Source organism: Acipenser ruthenus, chromosome 20 (assembly GCF_902713425.1).
Source record: "Acipenser ruthenus chromosome 20, fAciRut3.2 maternal haplotype, whole genome shotgun sequence".
Taxonomy (NCBI): domain Eukaryota; kingdom Metazoa; phylum Chordata; class Actinopteri; order Acipenseriformes; family Acipenseridae; genus Acipenser; species Acipenser ruthenus.
This window is the reverse complement of record NC_081208.1, coordinates 9,875,383-9,898,223: the sequence shown is the minus strand read 5'-3', so window position 1 is coordinate 9,898,223 and position 22,841 is coordinate 9,875,383. Positions and strand designations below refer to the sequence as shown.

Below are 22,841 nucleotides of genomic sequence, written 5' to 3'. Positions count from 1 at the left end.
ACAGGGGAAAAGGGACAGTGTGTGAAACAGTGAGTTAAAATTCTAAAATTTTAAAACACTTAAAATGTAACTTTTAATAGTTAACATTAAAAATCTTTTAGATACATAAAACAAAACCAAACAAAATCAAATAAAACATTCAAAATAAATCAAATCAAAATCCATAAAACTGAAACAAAAAGACTACATAAAACCAGGGCACCGTTCAAAAACGGTCATGCCAGCTAAAAAGGGCGGAATGCTGGCATGACAAAATAAATAAAAGGCTTAGCGGTGCCCCGTAGTCCCGCTCCTAGGAGCTAGCGGTTCCAGTTTTTTCCCTTATTCCATCTTCACGTCCTGAAGTCCGGCGATCCTCCACTCCGCGCAGGCCTTGTCCTTCCCGAGGGTCCGGATGTCCAGAATTACAAAGTCCTTGATAAGAGTTTGTGCCCTTCTGGTCGTGGTGATAGTGTCTAGCTCCTGCTTGTGATAGACACAGACGTTACGGCCTTCCCACAGGATCTGCTTGACAACATTGATGACACGCCAAACGCACTTAGCTGTGCTGGTATCGATTCCTCCCGCAGGCCCATAGAGCACAGTCTCAGCGGTCATCTTGGCCGTGTCAGCAAACCTGTTTAGGAAGACAGAGACAGAGAGCCAGACACTGCCAGCCACATCACACTCCCAGAAGATATGGGCTGGTGTTTCTCTCTTGCGGCACTTTGCATAGGGGCATGTTTCTACTTGGGCTAGTCCCCTCCTGAACATGAACGCTCGAGTGGGGAGTGCACTGTGGACGGTGTTCCATGCTATATCCTTCTGGACATTACTGAGGCAGCTGTGAGACACATTCTCCCAGATTTTTTGGCTTTGGGTGAGGGAGAAAGTAGCTACTTTTTCAATTTCCTGGGAACCGGCAAGATATTTAGTTACAGCCTTGTATTCCCAGGAGGCCAATTTTGCTTTATCTAAGCCCAATTTATATATAGTGTCCCTTAAGGTTCTATAATACAATGGGGGGTCCCAGGAGTACGGCACGGTGTTATCAATAGTGCAGAGGCCCAAGGCCCTGAGACAGGTGGCAAAATAGAAACGATTCATGTAACATACCTTCCTGTCCAGGGCCTGGATGTTCTTGATAGTTTGCGTGAGCCCCTGCACTCGGGTGAGCTGCACAACGTCCGGGACCCCCTTACCTCCCTTCTTGTCGGCTTTACTCAGAGTGGCTCGCTTTACCCTCTCCATCTTGCTGCCCCAGATAAAGCGGTGGATAATGCGGTCCACCACTTTTTTGGTGGTCCTGTCTGGGGGAAAGATTTTTCCTACATAAGAGAGGATGGGGAACAGTACAGACTTGGTTATTAATACTCTACCCGTCATTGTTAAGGATCTTGTGCTCCATCCGCCAATCTTTTTACGGACCTGGTTAATGGCCGCCGTCCAGCTCTGGGCCCCCGAGCTATTGTTCTCGAAAATGAGGCCCAGAATCTTGATTTTGTCCTTTTTGACAGGGTACATGTCCGACAGTTCCCTATCTACCTGCCAATTTTTAGACACGTAGACTTCGCTCTTGGACTTATTAATCACTGCCCCGGTCGCCGTGCAGTACTTCTCAAGGATATTACTAATCCGAGGTACCGACGATGTGTTGGTGCAAATGAGTGACACATCGTCCATATATGCTGTTGTTTTGACCTGGACCCCGTTGGATCCAGGCAGCTGGAAACCAGTTATATTGGTATCCCTACGAATTGCCTGCAGGAGGGGTTCGATGCACACGACATATAGCAGTGGGGATAGTGGGCAACCCTGTCTGACCCCTGACTGGATAGATATTTTACCAGTCAGGTGCCTGTTCACCAAGACTCGGGTACTAATGTTTGTATATATGGTTTTAACCCACTCCCTAAGTCCAGGAGCGAATTTCATCTGGTCCATCACTTTGTACATATATTCATGGCTTACCCTATCGAACGCCTTCTCCTGGTCAAGGTTGAACAGGCAGAGGGGATGGTTCCGTTCTCTAGAATAAGCCAGAATGTCCCTTGTTAACATTAAAATATCCGTGATGGACCTCCCTGGGACGCCACAAGCCTGGTCAGGGCCAATGACCAAAGGGAGGTGTACTTGTAGCCGGAGCATCAGAGCTTTGGCTAGTATCTTGTAATCCACGCAAAGGAGGCTGATTGGGCGCCAATTCCGTAGATCTTTAACTTCCCCTTTCTTATGAAGGAGAGTAATTACACTCTCCCGCATAGAAGGGCCCAACCGCTTCTCCCTGTAGACCGCTCTGTAGACCTCCGCTAAATGGACTTTTAGCGTGTCCCAAAAAAGATGGTAATACTCACCCGGGATGCCATCTGGACCTGGCGTCTTACCGGTGTTCATGGTCTTAACCGCCTGGGTGAGCTCCTCCAGCGTGAGTTCTGGGTCCTTCTCCTCCTCCTCCTCGTCCCGCACTGAGTCAGGCTCCAACTGGCTCAGGAACCACTCTATCAGGGTGTCATCTGTAGCTTTGATGTTATACAGGTCCCTATAGAAGTTCTCTACCACTTTTTTCACTCCCTCACTATCCTCTACTATCCTCCCCCTGCTGTCGAGCATGGAGGACATCAAGTGCCGCTTCTCCCTCGTTTTCTGGAAGAAGAAGCGAGTACACTTTTCGTCTTCCTCCATTTTTTGCACTTTTGCATTGTGCATGACCTTTCGTTGTTCCTCCCTACAAAGCACTGAAAGATCTAGCTTGGTCTGGGCTATCTCGTCGCTTACAGGGAACCCCCGAAGCTGAAGCAGGCTCAGACGCTGGAGGGCAGCATTCAGGTATTTATATTTGGCCCTCCTTTCTTTTGCTTTCCTCTTGCCTGCTGCTATGAAATAACCCTTAGTTCTCATTTTGACCATCTCCCACCACTCTATAGGGGAGTTGAATAGGTCACGCAAAGTGGTCCACTCAACAAGCCTGCTCTTATAGGCTGCAGCTATGGAGGGGTCATCGAGTAAGGAGGTGTTTAATTTCCAGACCCCTGACCCCATCTGGGAGGTCTGAGGGACCTGCAATGTTACCTGCAGGAGCCTATGGTCAGAGAAGAAGACGGCCTGGGTGTCTACTGCCGTCTTCGTAAGGGAGCTGGTATGCAGGACGAGATCTATACGGGAGAAGGAGGTCCCAGATGAGCTCACCCAGGTAAAGGGAGGCACCAGGTCCTTACCTGCATCACACAGGGAGAAATCAGATATTACGGAGGACAAAACTCTACTAGAGCGGTCGTTGCGTGGCCTGCTCCGGTCTACGTCCCTCAGAGCACAATTGAAGTCACCTGACACGATGACGGGTACGTTCCCCAGCAGGAGTGGACGCAGCTGTGGAAAAAATTGAACTCTTTCGTTTTGGTTAGTGGGTGCGTAGACATTGACCAGTCTGAGGGGAGTGTTGTTGTATGTCACATCCACGCTCAGAATTCTACCAGGTTCTACCTCCCTGCTGCTGCGGGAGGTAATAAATGGGTTTTTAAACAGGATACCTACTCCGTCGGCTCTGGCTATGTTGGAGCCCGACCAGAAGGAGTCCCCCAGGGTCCAACTCTCCTTCAGGTCCCTATAATCAGGGCTCGACGAAATACCACACTCCTGCAGAAAGATGAGATCTGCTTTCAAGTTAGCTAGATAGTTTAGTACATCAAATCTTTTTTGTGTCTCCCTGATGCTCCTGACATTAACAGACACACATATCAGGGCCATCAGGGTAGCTAACAAGAAAAGGAGTCGCTGCGTCCACCCCATAGCGACTATGATTGGGAGGTCGGGACACTCTTCCTACTCTTAGCTCTACGCTTGCTTCGAGGGGGCTTGGGCTTATTTGCAACTCCCATCACCCCTGAGAAGGTACTCACTGCTGCCTCGTCCAAGAAGGCACCGTCTTTATATGCACAGTACTTGGAGTTGTTGGGGCTATTCAACTCCCCACAAGGTAAGTCTGGTGGAACTTGCTCAGGGCCCCTCGGAACGTGTGGGTCAGCTTTGTCCTGGGGGGGGGTTATGACAGACAGCATTCTTTGGCTGTTACCGTCTGTTGAATTGGAGCTGTTAGCAGACTTCTGGCTTACCGCGTCCAGGGGTATTCCCATGTCCTCCAGTGCTGTATCTAGGAGGACCTCTAGGGGGCCCCTGGTTTTGCCCATACAAGGGAGGGGGTCAAGGATGCTTTGAAGGGAGGCCCTTCGCTTGAAGAGGGTCATTGCTACCGAGGTACTGCTGGTCAGGGAAGGTGTTGACCCCGACCTCTCCCTCGGTGCATTAGTGAACACCTCTTCTGCGAGGTGTGCTAGGGTTTGTGCCAACGACTGGGAAGGCTGGCTGGGGATGCCCTGGCTGGCTGCTACCTGCCCACTAGGCGGCAGTGTAGCCGTCCCACTCGCCTCCGTCTCTGCCTGCGAGGGCAAGACTGGGGACTTTGTGTGGACATTAGCTGGTTTTGGATCTATGGGGGCCACCTGCTTGATCCTGATCTTCTTTCTTTTCCCCCCCTCGTCTCTACCCTTTCTTTTCCCCACCCTCTGCTGGTTCTTCACTCCCTTCCCCTCCTTCTCACTCTCACTTTCACTGTCGCTTTCGCTTTCCTCCCCCACGGACTCAATCCTTATGGCGTCATAACGAGAGCCGAGGGGGAGTGCTGGCGCTGAGAGGGCCCTACTCAGGGGGGGGCCGCTGCTGGGTCCGGGCTCCCTCCCTGCCTCGTGTTCTGCATCAGAGGAGCTACTGGAGGAGCTAGTGGAGTAGCTGTTGTACTCTCTCTCTGGGCTGGGGGAAGGGGTCCTCGTAAAACGGGACATGTCTCGGGGGCGGGGGGGTGAGGGGGGTGCTGGTGATGATGGTGGTGCTGGAGTCTGGGTCTTGGATACTGTTGGTGGTGATGTGGACTGATCTTTGTTACTTGCTCCCTCTTCCTGCTCAGGCCTAGGCTTGTTTGTGTTTGCCTTGCTGGCTCTGGCCATGTTGGCATAGGAAGAGGGGCAGTCCTTAAACAGGTGCCCCTTCTTTCCACACAAATTGCACTGCCTCTCTTCTCTGCAGTGGCTGGTCTCGTGGGGGGCGCCGCAGTTCCTGCACTTGACTACAGTACACGCGGCCGCCAGGTGTCCTAATTCCCCACATTTCCTGCAGAGTTTTGGCATCCCATTATAGAATACCAGCCCTCTGTTGGGCCCTAACACTATGGAGTTTGGAATGTGGCGGACGCCTCCAATGCCCGATGGATCAACATTAAGGCGTACCAGCCACTTTCTGGCTCCTGTCCAAACCCCATCTTCATCTGTAATTTTCCTCCCTTCTGATGACACCCTCCCATAGCGGTTAAGCCATGTTGTAATATCATAGTCGCTAACAGCCTCATTGAAAAATTGGACAGTAACAACTTTCATTTCTCTGTCTGTCAGTGCATCCACACAAAATTCTTTGTATGGAGCGAGATATTTATTCTCCCCCCAAAAGGACCACATTTCTTGTAACTTTTGGGGGTTCCTAAAACTGACCTCAAACACTTCCTTAAGCCCTGGCAATTTCACCAAACAATTCAAGTCAGAAGGGGAAAAACCCATACCCCTCTGAAGAATGGTCCGGCTGAACTCCAGTCTCGTCAGTCCTGGTTCCGTTTCCTCTTGCTGGGTCCTTGTGAAGCGCACCGCATTGTGCCTCCTAGTCTCCTGGGTTGGCCGGAACGCCATCCTTCAGCTGGCTCCTCCGATTGGGGTGGGAGAAGCCTCTGGACGTCCGGGTTGTCTCTCTCTACGGAAAAGAAACAACGTAAGCAGCAAATCTGGGCAGTTGAAGGAACTATTACTTTAGTCCCTGAGGAGATGGTCGCCTCGCAAGAGGGACCCCCTCCCCAGGTGAACGGTGTCCTTCCCTGGCGGAGTAGGGGGCGCTGCTTGGCACCGAGACCACGTAGGAAGAATCGTGGCTGTGACGCCTCCTCGGGGTCCGGGGCCGCCCTCTGCTCCTCCCAGATGGCGCCCTCTGCTGGGCGCCTGCTGCTCTCTCGGTCTGGATCTCGATTACAATCAAGGGCTGGGGATGAGGTCGTCTAGGTCATCAAAGGGTCCTCAAAGGTCGTCTGGATGGTAGGTCCTCCTTCTCTCTAACTCCAGGAACGTCTGGAAAAGCCTGAAAAAGAAAAAAACTGGAACCGCCTGAAAAAGAAAAAACTGCTCTCAACAGTCAACAAAATCTTGAAAGACCCTCGGCCTGGATTGGGCAAGCCAAAACCAGACTGAGCATTAGTCTTCCAAAAAGTTGCCGAGCTGAAGAAAGCCAGTCAAAAATAAAAAAAAATTCTGTTCCTCCTCACCCGAACAAACCTCTCACAGACCCTCGGAGGGAGCGGGCAATGCCACTACCCTCTAAGCCTTAGTCTTAGAAAGATTTATTCGAACTGAAGAGAAGCCAGAGTATATGCTAAATGAAAGAAAGGAGCCCCCTCCTCTACTAAACCAGCCTCTACCCAGGTTTAACTTCCTCTCTTATTTACTTCTTTAGTAAGCTTACTCAGCTGTGGTGAAAGCAGACTAAGCTTACTCTGCTGTTTACTGTTTACTCTGAGAGTAGCTACTCTCCACTTTTATGCAAGCCACCCATGGTGTATACTTGCTTTTTATCTATTCCTATATACGTAATCCTTACCCGCTGTACCATATTTACAGTATTATTTGTTGTACTTGACTATGTATTATTTTACCTGTGCTTTTGCATTTTTATAAACGATTTCTTGCTAAAACAGTTTGTGTAAGAATACTCTTGTCCTCATTGAAAAAAGTGTTTCATTATAAAAAAAAATACAAACAATAAAAAGGGCTCGTCCAGGATTTGGTCCCCGGACCTCTCGCACCCTAAGCGAGAATCATACAGCTAGACCAACGAGCCACCATAATGGTTTCTGCCTGCACTGCAAACTCAATCGGTACATTGTCAATACATGGACTAGCCAATGGTGTAAATGATACCGCCCATTCGCTTTGATTGACACGCGTGTCTTTGCATAACGAAATGTAAAAAGCAGTCGAAGAGGAAATGCAGTGGCGGAAATGTAAAAGCGAAAGCGCATAGTGAAATGCAAGTAGCAGAAAAGGAACTGTCGTAGCAGAAATGTACATGTAAAAAGCAAAGTGGCAAAAGTGAAATAAGTCAATGAATAAATAAATATATAAATGAATAAATGTTGAAATACATAAATCAATCAATAAATAAATACATGTCCATTTAGTTATTCATTTATGCATTTGTTTATTTTTAATTTGGGCATGGAATATCCTCCATAAAGCAGAACTAAAAGGTGAAGCAGAAATGTCGAAAGACAAAAATTAAATGTAAAAAGCAATTGGAAAAAATTCTCAGTTTAAGTGGGCATCTATAATTTAAACAATTGTGCAAGGAACATTTCAGTGCTTTTTCTAAAGACAGAGCTCGGCCGTTGCTTTTTTCGAAATTGCCTGCAATATTTATTAGTAGTAAAGGCGATACAGCGAATGTCACTTTCTCAGCCCTGTCCCTTTTGACAGATGTATGACCCTAAGTCCCGCCCCTTTACACCTTTTGATTGATTTATGACCCAAGCCCCGCACCTATTGATTGATTTATGACCACAAGCTCCGCCCCTTTCCAAGCCGTTGAGTGATTTATGACATTTAAGCCCCGCCCCTTTCCCCATGCCTTTTTGAGTGATTTATGACCCTTATGCCCCGCCCCCTTTTTTCGACATTAACGGGTTATCCATCAAAAATAGCCCACCCCCTAAAAAGGCATCTGTTGTGCCCTAGTTTACAGACTATTACATAGAAAAGAAAAAGAAAAAAGAGAGTGTGTGTGTGTGTGTGTGTGTATTTTTCTTTTGACCGTGTTCGAGTCCCTCCGAAACAATAACCTGGGTTATTGACAAACAGAGAGACCCCAAGCATATTAAAGAGTTTCATCATCAGTAAAAAAATATATATTAAAGTATAAAATATATATCAAAATATAAATGTAGCTGGCTCTTTGAGCTAAAATATATTAAAATATAGCTATATAAAATATATATAATGAACATGGTTCTACATAATGGTTGATTTTAACAGTACAACGTACTCTTAAAAATTATTTAAAGTTATTTTTGAATCTAATAAATGTTAGCACAGGTTCGAATTGTAAAGGTTTTAGGGTTGTAGGAGTCCTCCCATAATGCACCTGGGTCTGCATAATGGTTGATATAAATATTACAGAGAACTCTAAAAAAACGATTTATAATCATTTTAGATGTTAATAAATGTTACCACTACATTCTTTGGACTAATAGAAAGAATTGTTTAGCTAAACCGCCCTAAACGATGTCCCATTCATTCTCTATGGTAGTGCTAAACAAACCACTACGGATGTAATACTGCTGCCGTGGCAACATGGCGCTGTTGTGCAGGTCTGTGCCTAAAGTTAATGCATCGAGTTGAAAACTACACGAAAGGGAGCAAGAAAAAAGGGACCGCGTATAACACTGGTGCTGGTGTGAACAACAGCACATACTGCAATTCTATTATTACACAACAAAGGGAAGCCCCGCCAAAGCAGGGCATCAAAAAATTAGTTGAAACTCATAAATGTTCCTCTCCACGGAAATCTTTAGTAAAAGGCGAAAGATTTATGCGATCTGAAGAGAAACCAGAGTATGCTAACATCACCGTTCAGTAGGCAACCTACTCATATTGTTATTGTAACAAGGGACGGGTAGTTGTTTTAAACGAGCATTTTAAAGTCTAAGTCTTGAGAAAAACAGCCAAAACAGCATACAAGTACTGTATGTTGACATTTAGATTTAAATATGATATTTTAAAAGCATGCATTTCATAAGAGGAAATTAGATTCTACCAAAGTGCATTATGGGTATGCAAATATGATCCAACCCTGCAGCGCGGTTTCCACCCAACAGTATTGCTCAACCCCAAGGTATTCGTTTTCCGTTTATATTTTTTTGTCCCTCTCTATTTTTAGCCGAAGTTTCAAGGATTTCCGCCCCGTACAGAGGATCGCCTTCAAAAAGAAGACGAGCGTTCCCACTCCAGCGCCGTGTTGGTGTCACTTACACTCCCAACTTCTGCTGTCTGAAAGGAAACCCGACTCCACGGAGCCGACTAGACTCAGCAGAAAGACGAACTGAATGTAGAACCACCTTTCAAGGTACGTTTATGCAAATATTCTGTCAAAATTAAAACGCGTTATTTAATAGTACATATACTGAGCATCACAAGAAACTGATCAGTATTATTACACATTTCATTCGAAAAAAAAACCAAACAAAAAACGAGGTATATACATGATGGACATGATGACAAAATGCCTGCTGCTCAGCAACGGTGGCCACACGCTAGTACTAGCCTGTGAATTTCACAGTACCCCCTGTCCCCCCATAACCATATACAGTACAATGTCAATTGTTAATCAGCACATTACAATCTTACTGCACCTGCTGTAAAACAGAATTTGTCATTCTAGTGAATTTTATCTAAAGTTTCTTTCGATGTTCAGTATATATCACGATTCTAAAAGCAGATACAAATAAACCCAATGAGAAGCTCTATAATAACAAATAACGCGATGTAGATCTTAATGCAGTGTAACCTGTACCTTCGCAGGGCTGCCAACTTTTAGGAAACTGTTTGAGTGAGACTTTTGAACAAGTACAATTTTAGCGCGCGGTGAAGTGCTGTGAGTGACTTAGTTGCAAAACAAATAGACATTTTTTTTTTAAAAGATGGAAAATCATTACCTTAGGTGCATTCTGAGCCAGCATTTGAAGCTGCTGCATGTTCACGGTTGTAACTGGAAGCAGCTGACTTGGAGGCCTTGATTACTTCTGCTGGGGGCTCATACTTGAAGCAGTTGGGCTCCATACCGGACATCTTTATTGTCATTATAGAAGACAGTGTGCCTTCCAAGGCCAGAGCATTCCGTGTGTCAGTCTTGTTTAGTCCAATCATTGAAAAAACTCTTTCTGCATCAGCATTAGAGTGTGGCAGGGTTATAATTAGTTGTGCCACCTTGCTCAGCATGGGTAGCTTAGGCATTCCTGTTACTGGACTCTTGATTGTGGCCATGTGTGCCCACACTTTATCCATCCTGTGGTACACCTCCTGCTCACTGACTCTGCTCACCGCCTGCTCCCAAATGCTTCTGGGAATGTCCTTTTCCTCCATAAGTTGATAGTCCAGGAACTCCTCACTCAACTTGTCCTGTTCTTTGGGATCTCCATATGGAAGCAGATGACTAAACCTGAAATATTTAGATTGAAAGACATTATATAATTAAAAACCCTTTACTTTTCTGTTTCTTTCACATGTTTTATCATTTTTTTAAAACATTGTATCTGTTTCCTGTGTTGCTATCTTTAGTAAATACATTACCATGAATCTAAGAAGCATACCTGTACACAAAGTATAGGGCATCATTCACATCACAGTCCATCTTCTGTTGAAAGTCAATGAATTGTGAATGTTCAAGGACTGGCTCCTTGAAGGGCAGTTTCTTAAGGGCATAGTCAACAGCTGCAACAAAGAATGCCCTCACAGCCTTGTGGAAGTTGTCTACCTGGTACTGACTGATCTCACCAGCTTCATGCAGACGGTTGAGGGTTGTTCTTGTTGTCCAGCCAACATTAAGCTTGTGATCTAGTTAATAACAAAACTTAGAATAAATATATTGTTCCCTTTAGTGTTTATTGCTTTATGCAAGTTTTTATTTTGTTATAGTCAGATTCAGTTTGACATTGTTTTACAAAGTTTAAGATTACCCAAAAGAGTAATTAACATCAACAGTAAACATTCCTAGAAATTAATCTTTTCAAATATTTTTAATACCTGCCTTTGAATTCCACATCTTTAAAATTATTTTTACATAGATTTCTATTTTTAGCACATACCTGCCACCTGGTTCTGTTTGTCTTTATACTCAACTTCACACACATCAGCATTTTTTATTGCAGTTGTGGTAACAAACTTGGACATGAGTTTCTTAACATAAGACCTCATCTGAAAAAAAAAAATCACAAATTATATTAATAATAATACAATGGTAAAATGTTCAAAACAAATCATTATTTAATTATACAACTTTAATTATAATGTTGTGGAAAGAAGTGAAGAATATTATATATTTACCTGTCCATAGAGAAGATACACAGATGGCTCTTGTCGCTGAAAGAGTAAATTAAACTCTGTGAAGACAGGCAGTGTGGCCTGGTAGAATAAGAGGTGTACCTCTGTCATTGGATCCTCAAAATGCTTCCTAAGCCTCTTAAAGCGGGCTTGTTTCTCAACTGTAAATGACAGAGACAAAGATATATCAAGCATTATAGCAAGATGCAACTGGCATTTTAAATATCTAGGTGGATGAGCTAGGGTTGTCACCTGCCACCAGAGTCATTTTGTACAAAAAAAAAAGTATACTTTTAAGTATATTTAATATTTAATGTCCCGGGAAGTCTTAGAGATTTCCCGGGACAGCAGCCTTAAAAAGAGAACAATCCAGGCAAAACCAGAACGGGTGGCAAGCCTAATTAGTACTCACTGTTAGACTTGAAGTAGCTGACAAGTGCTCGATACAGCTGTAGAATGCGGACTACTGCCGTCTCCAGACTCAGCCACCGTGTGGAAACATGGTATATGACAGCCATGTACTCAGTATCACAAAACACACAGAATTCTGAAAAAAAAAAAAAAATTTAAAATGCTGTGATAGTGGCATTTTATACAACTAGGAAAAAACTTTTTTCTATTGCCTGAAACTGTGTGCTGGTAAAGACTGGCTTTTCATGATTTATTGTTATCATTTCAAAAAGGCTTATTATATTATGAAAAACTCTTACCATCCAGTCTACATTTTCTCTTTGTGCTTGCTTTGAACCAGTATCCAATATCTACAACCACATCCTCCACATCAAAGTCTGACAACTGAAATAGGAAATTTAATTTCAACATTTATAATTTAAGCCAAAGTTTTCTATCTACATATCTTTTTAAATTATTGTTTTTTCTTGTGCATAATTATTTTTGTTTTATCAGAAAATTATCACTCTATAATTATCAGGTTCTAACTAGATTGTTTACACTAATTTGAATCCTCTAAATGATACAGTGAAACTTGAAGGAATTGAAACTTAATGCATATCATCAGTATAAAGTGTCGGTACAAACCTCAATATAATGAGTCCCAGCAGCACTGGCATTGTTGTGAACTATGTGGCAAGGACAACCATGGACATAAACAGTCGGGTTTATGCTTAATATCCTTGATTTGATAGAGTTACAGACACCCATGTTCACATTGGCATTGTCCACTGACAGACCTACACAGTTTTGCCATGGGATGTTATCCTTCTTGAGGACACTGTCCATTTTTTCAAAAATGGTCTCTGCTGTGGCAGCATTAGTGCCAGTTGTGATGCACATATCTAGGAACATGTGTTCCACCCTGTCTACATCAAACAGCTTCACAGTCAATGGGTTCATCTTTTCCCTTCCTAAAAAAAATGAATTGATAAAAAAAATAAACTGTGGATAAATACAAACATCACAGTTATTGTGCTTCATTTAATCAAAAACTAGGATTAATGAAAATCATTAAAAGTCCTTCTTTTCTCTAAAATGAGATGTACCTGTATCATTTGATCCATCAGTTGACAAGGTGTATGGCCTGTTTCTCATCTTTTTGACCAGCTCATCATGAAGGTATGGTGCTATCGCCCTGTTGATAATACAAGTAGTCTTGGTCCTTGCAGCACCATATCTCTGTGCCACATCTGAATCCTTAAAACACTCTTTCATCAGTGGGCTGAAGTGGTCAGCAACTGCAAGGGGGACATTGTGATTTACCATCGTCACAGCAACTTTGATCTCAGCTTCGTGCCTGAAAACAAAGTATAAAAAAAGAATACTTTTACAGTCAGAACAAAAAGCTGTTTCTGTGGTTAGTCTTCCAGTGTAACAAATGGGAAAAGTACCAGTCAAATGTGTTTGCCAATATCTTCTGTACAAGAAGAAAATAATTTTGGAAAAACAAAATGTTAAAGAAGTTATTCATTCATACCTTCGCCTCAAGTTGTGTCATGTTATCCACCTTTGGAGCTGTGTTCACTGTAAATTTGGTAATTTGCTGCGATTGCTCCACTGCCTTGACCTTCCTCTGGTGTGACTCGCTCTCTATGTGACGCTCCACATCTGCATGGCCCATATGGTAACAAGCATTCTCAGTTCTGCAAATCTCACACCAAAAATGATGCTGCGTGAGTCCCTTCTTAATAAAGGGCCATTCTGTTGTCCACCCGGGCTGGAATTTGGATTTATAAGTGGCTGCCCCACATTTGGTTCTTGATTTTCCAGAAGAATTTGACTTCTTGGCTGGCACAGACTTTTTTGTAGAGTCATCTGGTTCTGTCCCATCAGCTGAATCTTCCCCTACACACTCTATCCTGGCTGCCTTTTCAGCAGGTACATCAGCATGACCAGGTTCTGGTGACAGTGGTGTGTCAAGCCTTCCTGGGCCAAAGAAGGCTGTCAGTTTTTGGCTCTCTGGTACTTTTCGCTTTGATCCTGGTGGACACACTTTGGGTTGTTGCTGTCTTCTAGAGCCCTTTGCATGGTTTGGCTTGTTTGATTTACTCATCTGTAAAAAAAAAAAAACACACTTTTTTTGTATCGGTGTCTAGTGCTCAGTTAAAAGATCAAACACTGGAGTGTGGCAATTCGTTATTTAGACAGTTCAAAGTTATTCATTTAGACAGTTTTTATTTAGACAGTTATTTAGTTTATATTTGAAAATGGTGTCTGACAAATTAATAAATAATAACAACAACAATCGTATTAATAATAATACTCCTGGTCTATAATTTCAGTAACGGATATTTGCATATTTATAAATCATTCAACATCGAGCTCTAGAATGCTTTTATATATATATATATATATATATATATATATATATATATTTATATATAACAGTTTATCTGTCAAAAAGAACTCAAAGCAGACAGACCATCATCAAAGCAATTTGAACTTAACCACGAATAATATAAATAAACTATAATAAAGTTTTTTGTTAAAATTACAATTGATGTCATTAATCTGATTTTATAATAGCAGCGAAGGATACTAGCTATATCTATGAACTTCAAAGCAACGCATAATTATTAGCATCATAAATAATCACGGATGATCAGATAAGCACAAATCTTAAGAAGATTAAAAAAAAAATTGTGTGTAACCGTTTTCCTACCTCTCAAGCTGTACCGGGGTTTGTATCTGCACCTCTCACTGCTGTCTCTGTCGCATTTCCGGCTCGCCGCTGCTTAAGCTCGCGGAGGACTTGTGATGGACTGTTACAATTCTTCCCGCGAACCCCTGACTGGTTAGCAAGGTGGTTCATTCCGGCAGATGAAGTGCGACACTCTGACTTTTCAGCAGTAATAAATAAAAACATTACACGTGCAGCCATTCAGTTACAGTGTCTTCCAAGAAGAGTGTTAGAAACTGACCCCAAAAATTGCGTGACACTTTTTTACCAATGCGTGTGAGCGTGAGAATATGCTCAAATGTGTGAGTCTCACGGCCAGTGCGTGTGTGTTGGCAGCCCTGACCTTCGATATTTTAGACTTTTTATTAAACCACTGTTCTATGCTACTGAAATGTCATCAACCACTATTACTATCATAAAGCTCCCAAAATCCTTTTAGATGCTACTCCTAAGTAAATGTCTGGAATTTAGTTTGGGATTGTTTTGCAGTTAGTGATCCGTTCAGCTTTGTGTTTTGCTTACAGATGCTATAAAAAAAATAAAACCAATAAAACACCTATGCTGCTTTAGTAGCAGCAAAATACAAGGTTGTGTATAAATGGGTAATTGTATGTAAAAATAATGTGATATCTGTATAATGTGAAACAATGTATAATGTGATATCTTGTAACAATTGTAAGTCGCCCTGGGTAAGGGCGTCTGCTAAGAAATAAATAATAATAATAATAATAATAATAATAATAATAATAATAATAATAATAATAATAAATAATATCAGTGTTTAAGATGTTCGCTAGATTCACATTTATTACATTTGTGTTCTGTTTTATGTCAAGGTTGTGACAGCAGTTGTGAAGGATTCAGAAGACAGTTATTCGAATCTTATCCCAAACTGAGTGAGGGTGGTGGATTTTAACTAATAAAAATTTCAGGATCTACGAGAAGACAGATCTAGGCTTTTATTGTTGCCCTAATGAGGGGTACTCAGCAAAATATTTAAGGGACCCAGAAACCCAAATGGTCTCTGCCATTATCTATGTAAGGCCGCTACAAAGAGGTCTTAATATGGATCAGGTAAGAGCTTATTGTTTTTTTCTTTGATTATTTCTTAGTGCTGGTAAATTCTTATTATTCATCCATCTTCTTTGGTGGGTTTTGAGGGTTCCACATGTTCATTCAGCTGTAGTGTAACATTGCATTTGCAGTGAATGACGTGTCTGCTGCAATTCATTTTGTAGGTTCCTGGGCTGTCCTTATCCACTGGGCCCCTGATGAAGTGCCTCTTTTGTGAGAAAGACTTTTCCTTCTCAGAAATAAAGTCACAGTGACGGCTGTAGCAGCAGGTATAGTGTTTTTGTTAATGTAATTGGTCATTGTTAAATACAGTACATTAACTATTTTGAAAGGTTTATTTGCAGTAAAATGATGAAATATGCGTATAGTGGTTTTCAGGAAATGATTATGTTAATGTAGTCTTACAGAAATAAATGTATTGGTCTCGTTAAATGTTTTCAAAATGAATAAAAGCTGATTGGCTGTGTTTTGATGTAATATAATTTAAGTAGTGGTTATAATCATTGTTTTGCTGCACTTCATGGATACATATGTCAAGTTCTTATTACCTGTTGTCATATACCAAAGGAACTTTTTGATGAAAATTCTCACAGTGATCTGAGAATGTGTTGGTCCTGCATATGCTTGTGATGCTTTGTCCTTAATTGTCTTTGTTTTGCTGTGTCTTCTTAGTTAATTACTTCATGTGAAACTTATGATCTAAAATGTATTGTCTTCAAGGCCTTCATTTGAGAGCACAGACAGTAGTGTAGTGGAAGGAGTAGGTGAGACTCAGAGTTCAGAGGTGCCCACTGCAACAGTAACTTGTGTGCTGCTGAATTCTGATGAGCTGCTACAGCCTCAGGAGTGTATTCCGGATAGACCAAGTGAAATAATAGACAGCAATAGGGATGCAGGAGTAGACAGAGCAGTCTTCGTTGACAGCAGAGAGGCTGAGGACGGTTTGTGAATTAAATTATTTGAATTAATTTTATGTGTTGAATGAAATAAGCTCACACCTTTCTGTTTTTCAATGGGTATGTTTTATTTCTTTTCAGAATGGAAAATCATGGCAAATTTGTTCAGGGAGGCTGTATTGAAGCAGCATGAAACTGGTAAACCACTCCATCTAAGAATGGATTTGCGAGACAGCATGGAGAATAGAGAGAGGGACATTTTGTCATTTTATAAAATGTCCATAATAGAATGGGCCTGTCCTTTAAAATGCACACTTGAAGGTATTTGAATGGAATTTTACTCACTCTCTTTATTTTTAAGATTTTAATCATGGTTTCATATTTTAATGTTCTGAGTTTTCCATAGGCGATGCAGCTGTGGGTGAAGGAGTGAACAGGTTCTTTTTCTCCACAATTATATCAAAGCTTCAGTTTGGTTTTCATCGTAACTTGCTTTCTATAAAACAGGGTTTTTAAATGACGTTATTTAGAAATGTCAGTTTATATTAATTTGCTCAAGAATATTACAGATCACAATGTATTTGTAATATTTGTCACATGCTTGTGGAAAAAATCTATATACTTTATCGGTCATATTTTTGCTTTTTATACATCACCAATCTAACAGAATAAGGATAGACTGTATAGTGGAGGCATCCCATGCGCAATGGTTTTAGTTAATTAACTGGCCAAGGACATCACTGTTCAGGTTATTTATTCTAAGAGTACTACAGAAATCATTGTTTGTTTCCATTATTGTTTAGTCTTGCATCTAGACACTGTGCTTTAATGTTTACAATTGTGTAAGTAACGCCTAGACAGTATGAACTCAGTTAGCAGTGCATGTTTTGTGAGTTCAATTTTTTGCAGAATATAAAATGTGATTTGATTCTTATTTATGTTTGATTTCCTCCCTCCTCAGGAATCACTGACAGAACTTTTAATGTTTGAAGGAGAACCTGACCATTTAATTCCCTCCACATCTGAGTTCCTTCTCGAGAGTGACATGTTTCACGTTGCTGGGCGAATGATTGGACATTCTTTCCTGCACGGTGGTCCAAGCTTAGCTGGATTGAGTCCCGCAATTATCCATGTGTTGCTTGGAGGTGCACCAGAAACAGCCAATCTGGAGATTCACGATTGTCCTGATATTGATGTTCGTGAAACTGTCAGATTAGTAAGTAATGTATGCATAATTTCAATGGCTGAAACTTTTATTGTCTGTTCTGTATTCTCTCATTTTCTGTGCCTCTGAAAATTGCTAACAAGCACTCTTTTGAACAGAATTGTCCCAAATTCAAGGTTGTAGGCTGGAGACTGAAATGTACTGAAGTGTAAATCACTGATGTAGAGTGGGATGATCTCCGTTCCATGTGAACAACTAAGAATGGAACGGCAAGAAAATCGGCATTGGCTAATGGACAAACTCCTCCTTCACGCTGTAAGTAGGTTTGTTTCGTGCATATCCATGTTAGGTTTACTCATTGTACTGGTTAGTTTTGTAATTAATTGATAACCTACAGCAGGGGTGGCCAAACCCAGTCATGGAGAGCCCCTATCCAGCAAATGTGTTCAATAAAAGGGAAACTCTTGTGATTGAGGTCTGAAGAGGGAATTTTTAATTGAAACGATCACTAAAGGACTTCATTTAACAAATTCACCTGCTTAATTCGTCACATTGAAATTCTTCCATGTGTTTTAGACATTGTTAATGAAAGGTGACCTATAAAATCCGCTGGACTGGATTCCTGAGTGGCGCATTCGGTAAAGGCCTCCACTAGGAGTGCAGGGTGCGCTTTACGACTCTGAGGTTGCTGGTTCAATCCTGTCGTTCCTTTGCCGGCTGGGGATGGGAGTCCACAGGGCTGTTTGACCACCCCTGACCTACAGTTATTATGCATTTTAATTGGGTACATTCTTCAGTTTGCTTATTACTCTGCTATACTCTTCTTATTTGTGGTAGGTTATTGTAAGACCAACTCGACAGGTTAAACAGCTGAGGAAAAGACTGAAAGAGACATTGGTCTGGCCTCTCCTGAAGGAAAGAAGTGATATTATTCCACTGATGTTTCCAAGGGCCTCTGACACACTATACACCTCCCAGGTGTGTTACATTTTATTACATGTTGTTCCCTAATTAAGTTGTGAATGCCTGTGGCAGTGTGTTACTGTTTCAGTGTTTTGATCATGTGATTTAATAGTTATATTTCTAATTCTGAAGTTTATATATTTTTTGGTGTAACTGTGAAGCTCATATACTAGTATGTTTTGGTCTACAATATAAAACCCAGCTTGTATAGAGCTTTGAGATGAAGCTTGTTATTGAGCAATTTCAATATTGGAATTGAACAAAAATGGCCAATAAGGTTCAGCAAGAGATCCCCTGCCGTTCATTCATTTATCTATTCATTCTTTTTTTCCTCAAGATGATCACCTGGCCCACACTGAATGTGGCGGAAGATGATGATGATGATGACTGTTCTCTTGAGACTAAATGCCGTATCACAGGCTTCTTCAGGACATTCATTGAAACGGTATAATTGAATCTATTAATCATCGCCATGTATAATTTTATTTTAACCACCCAACTCATTCTTACCTTATACGAGAAGGGACAACTTCTTATTCTTCATCACTCAAAACAGCATTTGCCACCACTTCATATGTAATATTCCTATACAAAGAATACATAAGCTAATGTTCACACTGAAAGGGAATGTAATGAATAAGAATAATCTTGTAGACGAATAACATTTTGATGTCACTACTGTGCTAGTATGATTTTATTTTTACGACTCAAAGCACAAATACAGCCTTCATGTCTTTTATATGCAAGTATTATATGTACATAGGTAGATCATACGTAGCACATTATAATCAACAAAAGTAAAAATATTTGTTACTTTTCAAAAAGCTGACTTGACAGTACTCAAGACCCTGTGAAATTTGAAAAGAGGCATTTATTTATTTTTCACTTTTGTAGCATCACCAAGAGTGCTGATTGATCTCCTCAGATTCTGGGTTGGATGGGAGGTCCTCCCGAAGGAGCAGTCTGTTGAGGTCACAGATACCAAACTGCCCAAAGCATCCACCTGCTTCGAAATCATTAAACTACCCAGACACGACTTTCACTACTCATCATTTGAGGAGGATCTTCTTTCCTGTATACATACTGTGGACACCGGCTTTGGACTTGTCTAATTTAGAATTCCGCCATGAGAAATCTGTTTGAACTCCTTCAGGGGCCAATTAAAATATACAACATAATTGATTTGACAACTAGAAATATAAATATGACAAAGTAAAAAAAAAACATCCAGGTTAATGTTCTGCTATATTATTATTATTATTATTATTATTATTATTATTATTATTATTATTATTATTTATTATTATTATTTATTTCTTAACAGATACCCTTATCCAGGGCGACTTACAGTCGTAAACAAAAATACATTTCAAGAATCACAGTACAAGTAATAATACATTTATATAAATACTAAATGTACTAAGAAAGAAATTCAAATTAATGACTGGCAATTTTATTAGGCCATTTTATTATTTCGATTACAATAAATAATGCACTGATTCTCAAAACTTTTTTTTTGGGGGGGGGGGGAGAAGACAACGCTTTTTTTTCTTCTAAAATACTTCCTTAAGTTTGTGAAAACATCTGTTAAATATCAACATAAGCACAGATACTATTGTCATTTATTTATTTAAGAAAGTCAGACTCAATGACAAAAAATACAGCTGTCCCAAACAATAAAAAAATCATCAAATCTGTTTCTTTCTAATTTAATTTTTTTGCCAATGTTATGTCCTTTTCTCACCCAATTTGTTTTACCTGTCACACTAACAAATTACAGGAACTGCTGAAAAAAGAAACACTAATAATATAAAAATTCTGATTTACCTTATATACCTTGGTGATATTGTGAGGTATTAGTACTTGTCAGGGTTCAGAAGTATCATACTAAGAAAGATTAACACTGATCAAACTACAAAAATAATGTATTGCTATTGTAGAGGTAGTCATTACACAATGTATTGGTATTGTAGAGGTAGTCTTTACACAATGTATTGCTATTGTAGAGGTAGTCTTTACACAAATGTGCAGTATATACTCGTTATGAACTATAACCATGAAAATGTATGTGTCACTGTATCATGTTCCTATTTTAGGAATTCCCCAATATTTCTGAGATTATTGTAACAGTGTCTGTGTAAATGCTCAAAGCATGCTGGTCTTCTGGATTTTGCAATGTTGCGATTTCTTGTGCTGTTAACTGACGAGGAAGTTGGATCTCAGGGATGGATACTCCTTCAGTATCATGACCGTGTGGTCCAGCCCAGTCAATCCCATATTCCTCATCAACCGAAAAAACAAATATGCAAACCCACTTTACAAATACTGCATCTTTGCTCTTAAACATTGGAAGACTACTTTAAAAATATATGTATTTTTTTTTATGCACACAAAGTTTATTTGAAATTATTTTTTGAAAATGTACTGGAGGGTGTTTGGCCTTCATACACCAGTTTTAAGAAAGCAAATTAACATTTGAAAATATTGGTTGTACTGGTGAGAAGCACTGTATTACTGGACCTGAAATAGGTACATTAATACCTGAGAGGGATCTTCTCTGGCTTCTCTGGTTGCCTTCTGTTCTAAGCTTGTGGTTATTACAGCCTTCTTTGAAGAATTGTGGTAAGGACTTGTGGAAAGGAAAGCCCAGTGCAATGCATAAAGATGGTATAAAGGAAGAGAATGAATGTTGCATATTGAACAATACAAAACATATGAATTTCTATTAAAATGATAGACCCTAAAGATCATTACAGCTACTATAGTCAGAAAACAGGTACAGTATAGTACCATGTGATATACAGGACACTTTTTTTTAGAAGGACCTGAATTCAATTTAAATTTTAAATCAGGGTGCGAATTACAGATACATTGGGGATAAAAAAAACTGCCACCTATTGTGTTTAACAATAAGGGTTTTGAGAATTATTTTATTGTTTGAGAATTAAGTCTACTTGCATTAAGCTAGTGAAGGTCAGTTAAATGTGGAATACAGTCCAACAGATAAAACAGAAGAAACATCCATCTTGTGTTATATTACTTTGAATTTACCTCTGATTGTGCACACTGCGTCCGGTGATGTGTGAACTTCTGTTCTCCCCTCTACTGTTTACCATGAAGTGTAATTGAAATAAGAAAACAAACACTTTATCTTTTTGAAAACACAAGAAAGCCTTTCCACTCAAATTTATTTGAGAAGATGTCAATGTGTGAGTAACTTGATTTAAATACAGAGTCTGCAATTGTGACACATGAAAGACTAATCTAGTACCTTATAAGTTTGTGTTTTCCATCGATATGCCACAGACAGTTAGGAGCTGGCACTGAGTATTTTCACCGTCTTACTGTGTGCATTAGAACATAAGAACATAAGAAAGTTTACAAACGAGAGGAGGCCATTCAGCCCATCTTGCTCGTTTGGTTGTTAGTAGCTTATTGATCCCAGAATCTCATCAAGCAGCTTCTTGAAGGATCCCAGGGTGTCAGCTTCAACAACATTACTGGGGAGTTGGTTCCAGACCCTCACAATTCTCTGTGTAAAAAAGTGCCTCCTATTTTCTGTTCTGAATGCCCCTTTATCTAATCTCCATTTATGACCCCTGGTCCTTTTTTCTTTTTTCAAGTCAAAGAAGTCCCCCGGGTTGACATTGTATATACCTTTTAGGATTTTGAATGTTTGAATCAGATCGCCGCGTAGTCTTCTTTGTTCAAGACTGAATAGATTCAATTCTTTTAGCCTGTCTGCATACGACATGCCTTTTAAACCCGGGATAATTGACAGAGCCCGCATCAGAGTTCCTTCTGGGTCAACTCTTCATAAGGATTCCTGTACTCGAAATGCTATGGATGAGACAAACACATACAGGTATCACAACAGAGCAGTGACATACCCCCTTGGGAGATGCAGTAAAGCATTTACAGGTCTTGTATTTACAGGTTTTGTATTTTACAATTTAGACAAGCTTTGAAAAGTCAAGTATAGATTTACATATATATATATATATATATATATATATATATATATATATATATATATATATATATATATATATATATGGGCTGTAGCTCCAGTTATGTTTAAGGTAGGTAACATTTTCTTCTTTTATCACAATTACTAAATTATGTAAGCACTTTTAAATCCAAGCTGAAAACCCACTTGTATACCATAGCTTTCATTGTCTGACCTGTTATTGTTGTGTATGCATTTACAGGGGTTTGTTTGTTGTTTTACTACGTAGTCAACCTTGATTGTCATTGTTCTTTGCGTGGTTTTATTCTTGTGAAGCGCTTTGGGGTGTTTAAATGAAAGGTGCTATATAAAATAAAGATTTTTTTAAAAATTATTATTATTGTTACTGTGTTGTGTTGATATTGGTTGATGTTCTGCTGATTCCTCTCAGTTTATGCAATCCTTATATACGTTACTAATGGTATTACCTCCTCAAAATGAAAAGTTC

At 40.5% G+C, this 22,841-nt stretch overlaps 1 protein-coding gene, 1 long non-coding RNA gene and 1 other non-coding gene across 7 annotated transcripts; 1 reads left to right on the top strand and 2 right to left on the bottom strand.

Moving 5' to 3' along the window:
- Nucleotides 1-8,470: 8,470 nt before the first annotated feature.
- Nucleotides 8,471-20,077, top strand: LOC117970463 (uncharacterized). 3 transcript variants are annotated; one of them, XR_009307865.1, is made up of 9 exons: nt 8,471-9,180; nt 15,123-15,360; nt 15,525-15,629; nt 16,398-16,577; nt 17,218-17,472; nt 17,580-17,736; nt 18,259-18,399; nt 18,722-18,829; nt 19,279-20,077. It is a non-coding gene; the product is annotated as an uncharacterized LOC117970463 (long non-coding RNA). The 3 variants fall into 3 exon arrangements; XR_009307866.1 differs by having other exon boundaries at nt 16,398-17,472; nt 17,598-17,736; XR_004662859.2 differs by having other exon boundaries at nt 16,398-17,472.
- On the bottom strand, nt 8,559-8,673 carry LOC131698986 (U5 spliceosomal RNA). The gene has a single exon (XR_009307982.1). It is a non-coding gene; the product is annotated as a U5 spliceosomal RNA (small nuclear RNA).
- Nucleotides 9,625-14,611, bottom strand: LOC117417261 (uncharacterized). Of its 3 annotated transcripts, XM_058993458.1 has the most exons (10): nt 14,269-14,611; nt 13,084-13,659; nt 12,653-12,903; nt 12,192-12,517; nt 11,864-11,948; nt 11,566-11,700; nt 11,157-11,314; nt 10,919-11,027; nt 10,424-10,667; nt 9,626-10,272 (listed from the first exon to the last, which is right to left on the bottom strand). In XM_058993458.1, the coding sequence occupies exons 3-10, from the start codon at nt 12,870-12,872 to the stop codon at nt 9,771-9,773; spliced, it is 1,779 nt and encodes a 592-aa protein (XP_058849441.1). In that variant the 5' UTR covers nt 12,873-12,903; nt 13,084-13,659; nt 14,269-14,611; the 3' UTR covers nt 9,626-9,770. The 3 variants fall into 3 exon arrangements, with proteins under 3 accessions (XP_058849443.1, XP_058849441.1, XP_058849442.1); XM_058993459.1 differs by lacking the exon at nt 14,269-14,611 and having other exon boundaries at nt 13,084-13,929; XM_058993460.1 differs by lacking the exons at nt 12,192-12,517; nt 13,084-13,659; nt 14,269-14,611 and having other exon boundaries at nt 9,625-10,272; nt 12,653-12,801.
- Nucleotides 20,078-22,841: the final 2,764 nt, after the last annotated feature.

Bases quoted from the DNA above. Each gene is read 5' to 3' on its own strand.
- LOC117417261 (XM_058993458.1), bottom strand. From the start codon at position 12,872: ATGGTAAATCACAATGTCCCCCTTGCAGTTGCTGACCACTTCAGCCCA. The intron at 11,028-11,156 runs GTAAATATATAA...TTTTTTTTTCAG, and splicing joins TGTATCTTCTCTATGGACAG to ATGAGGTCTTATGTTAAGAA. The intron at 10,668-10,918 runs GTATGTGCTAAA...GTTATTAACTAG, and splicing joins CAAACAGAACCAGGTGGCAG to ATCACAAGCTTAATGTTGGC.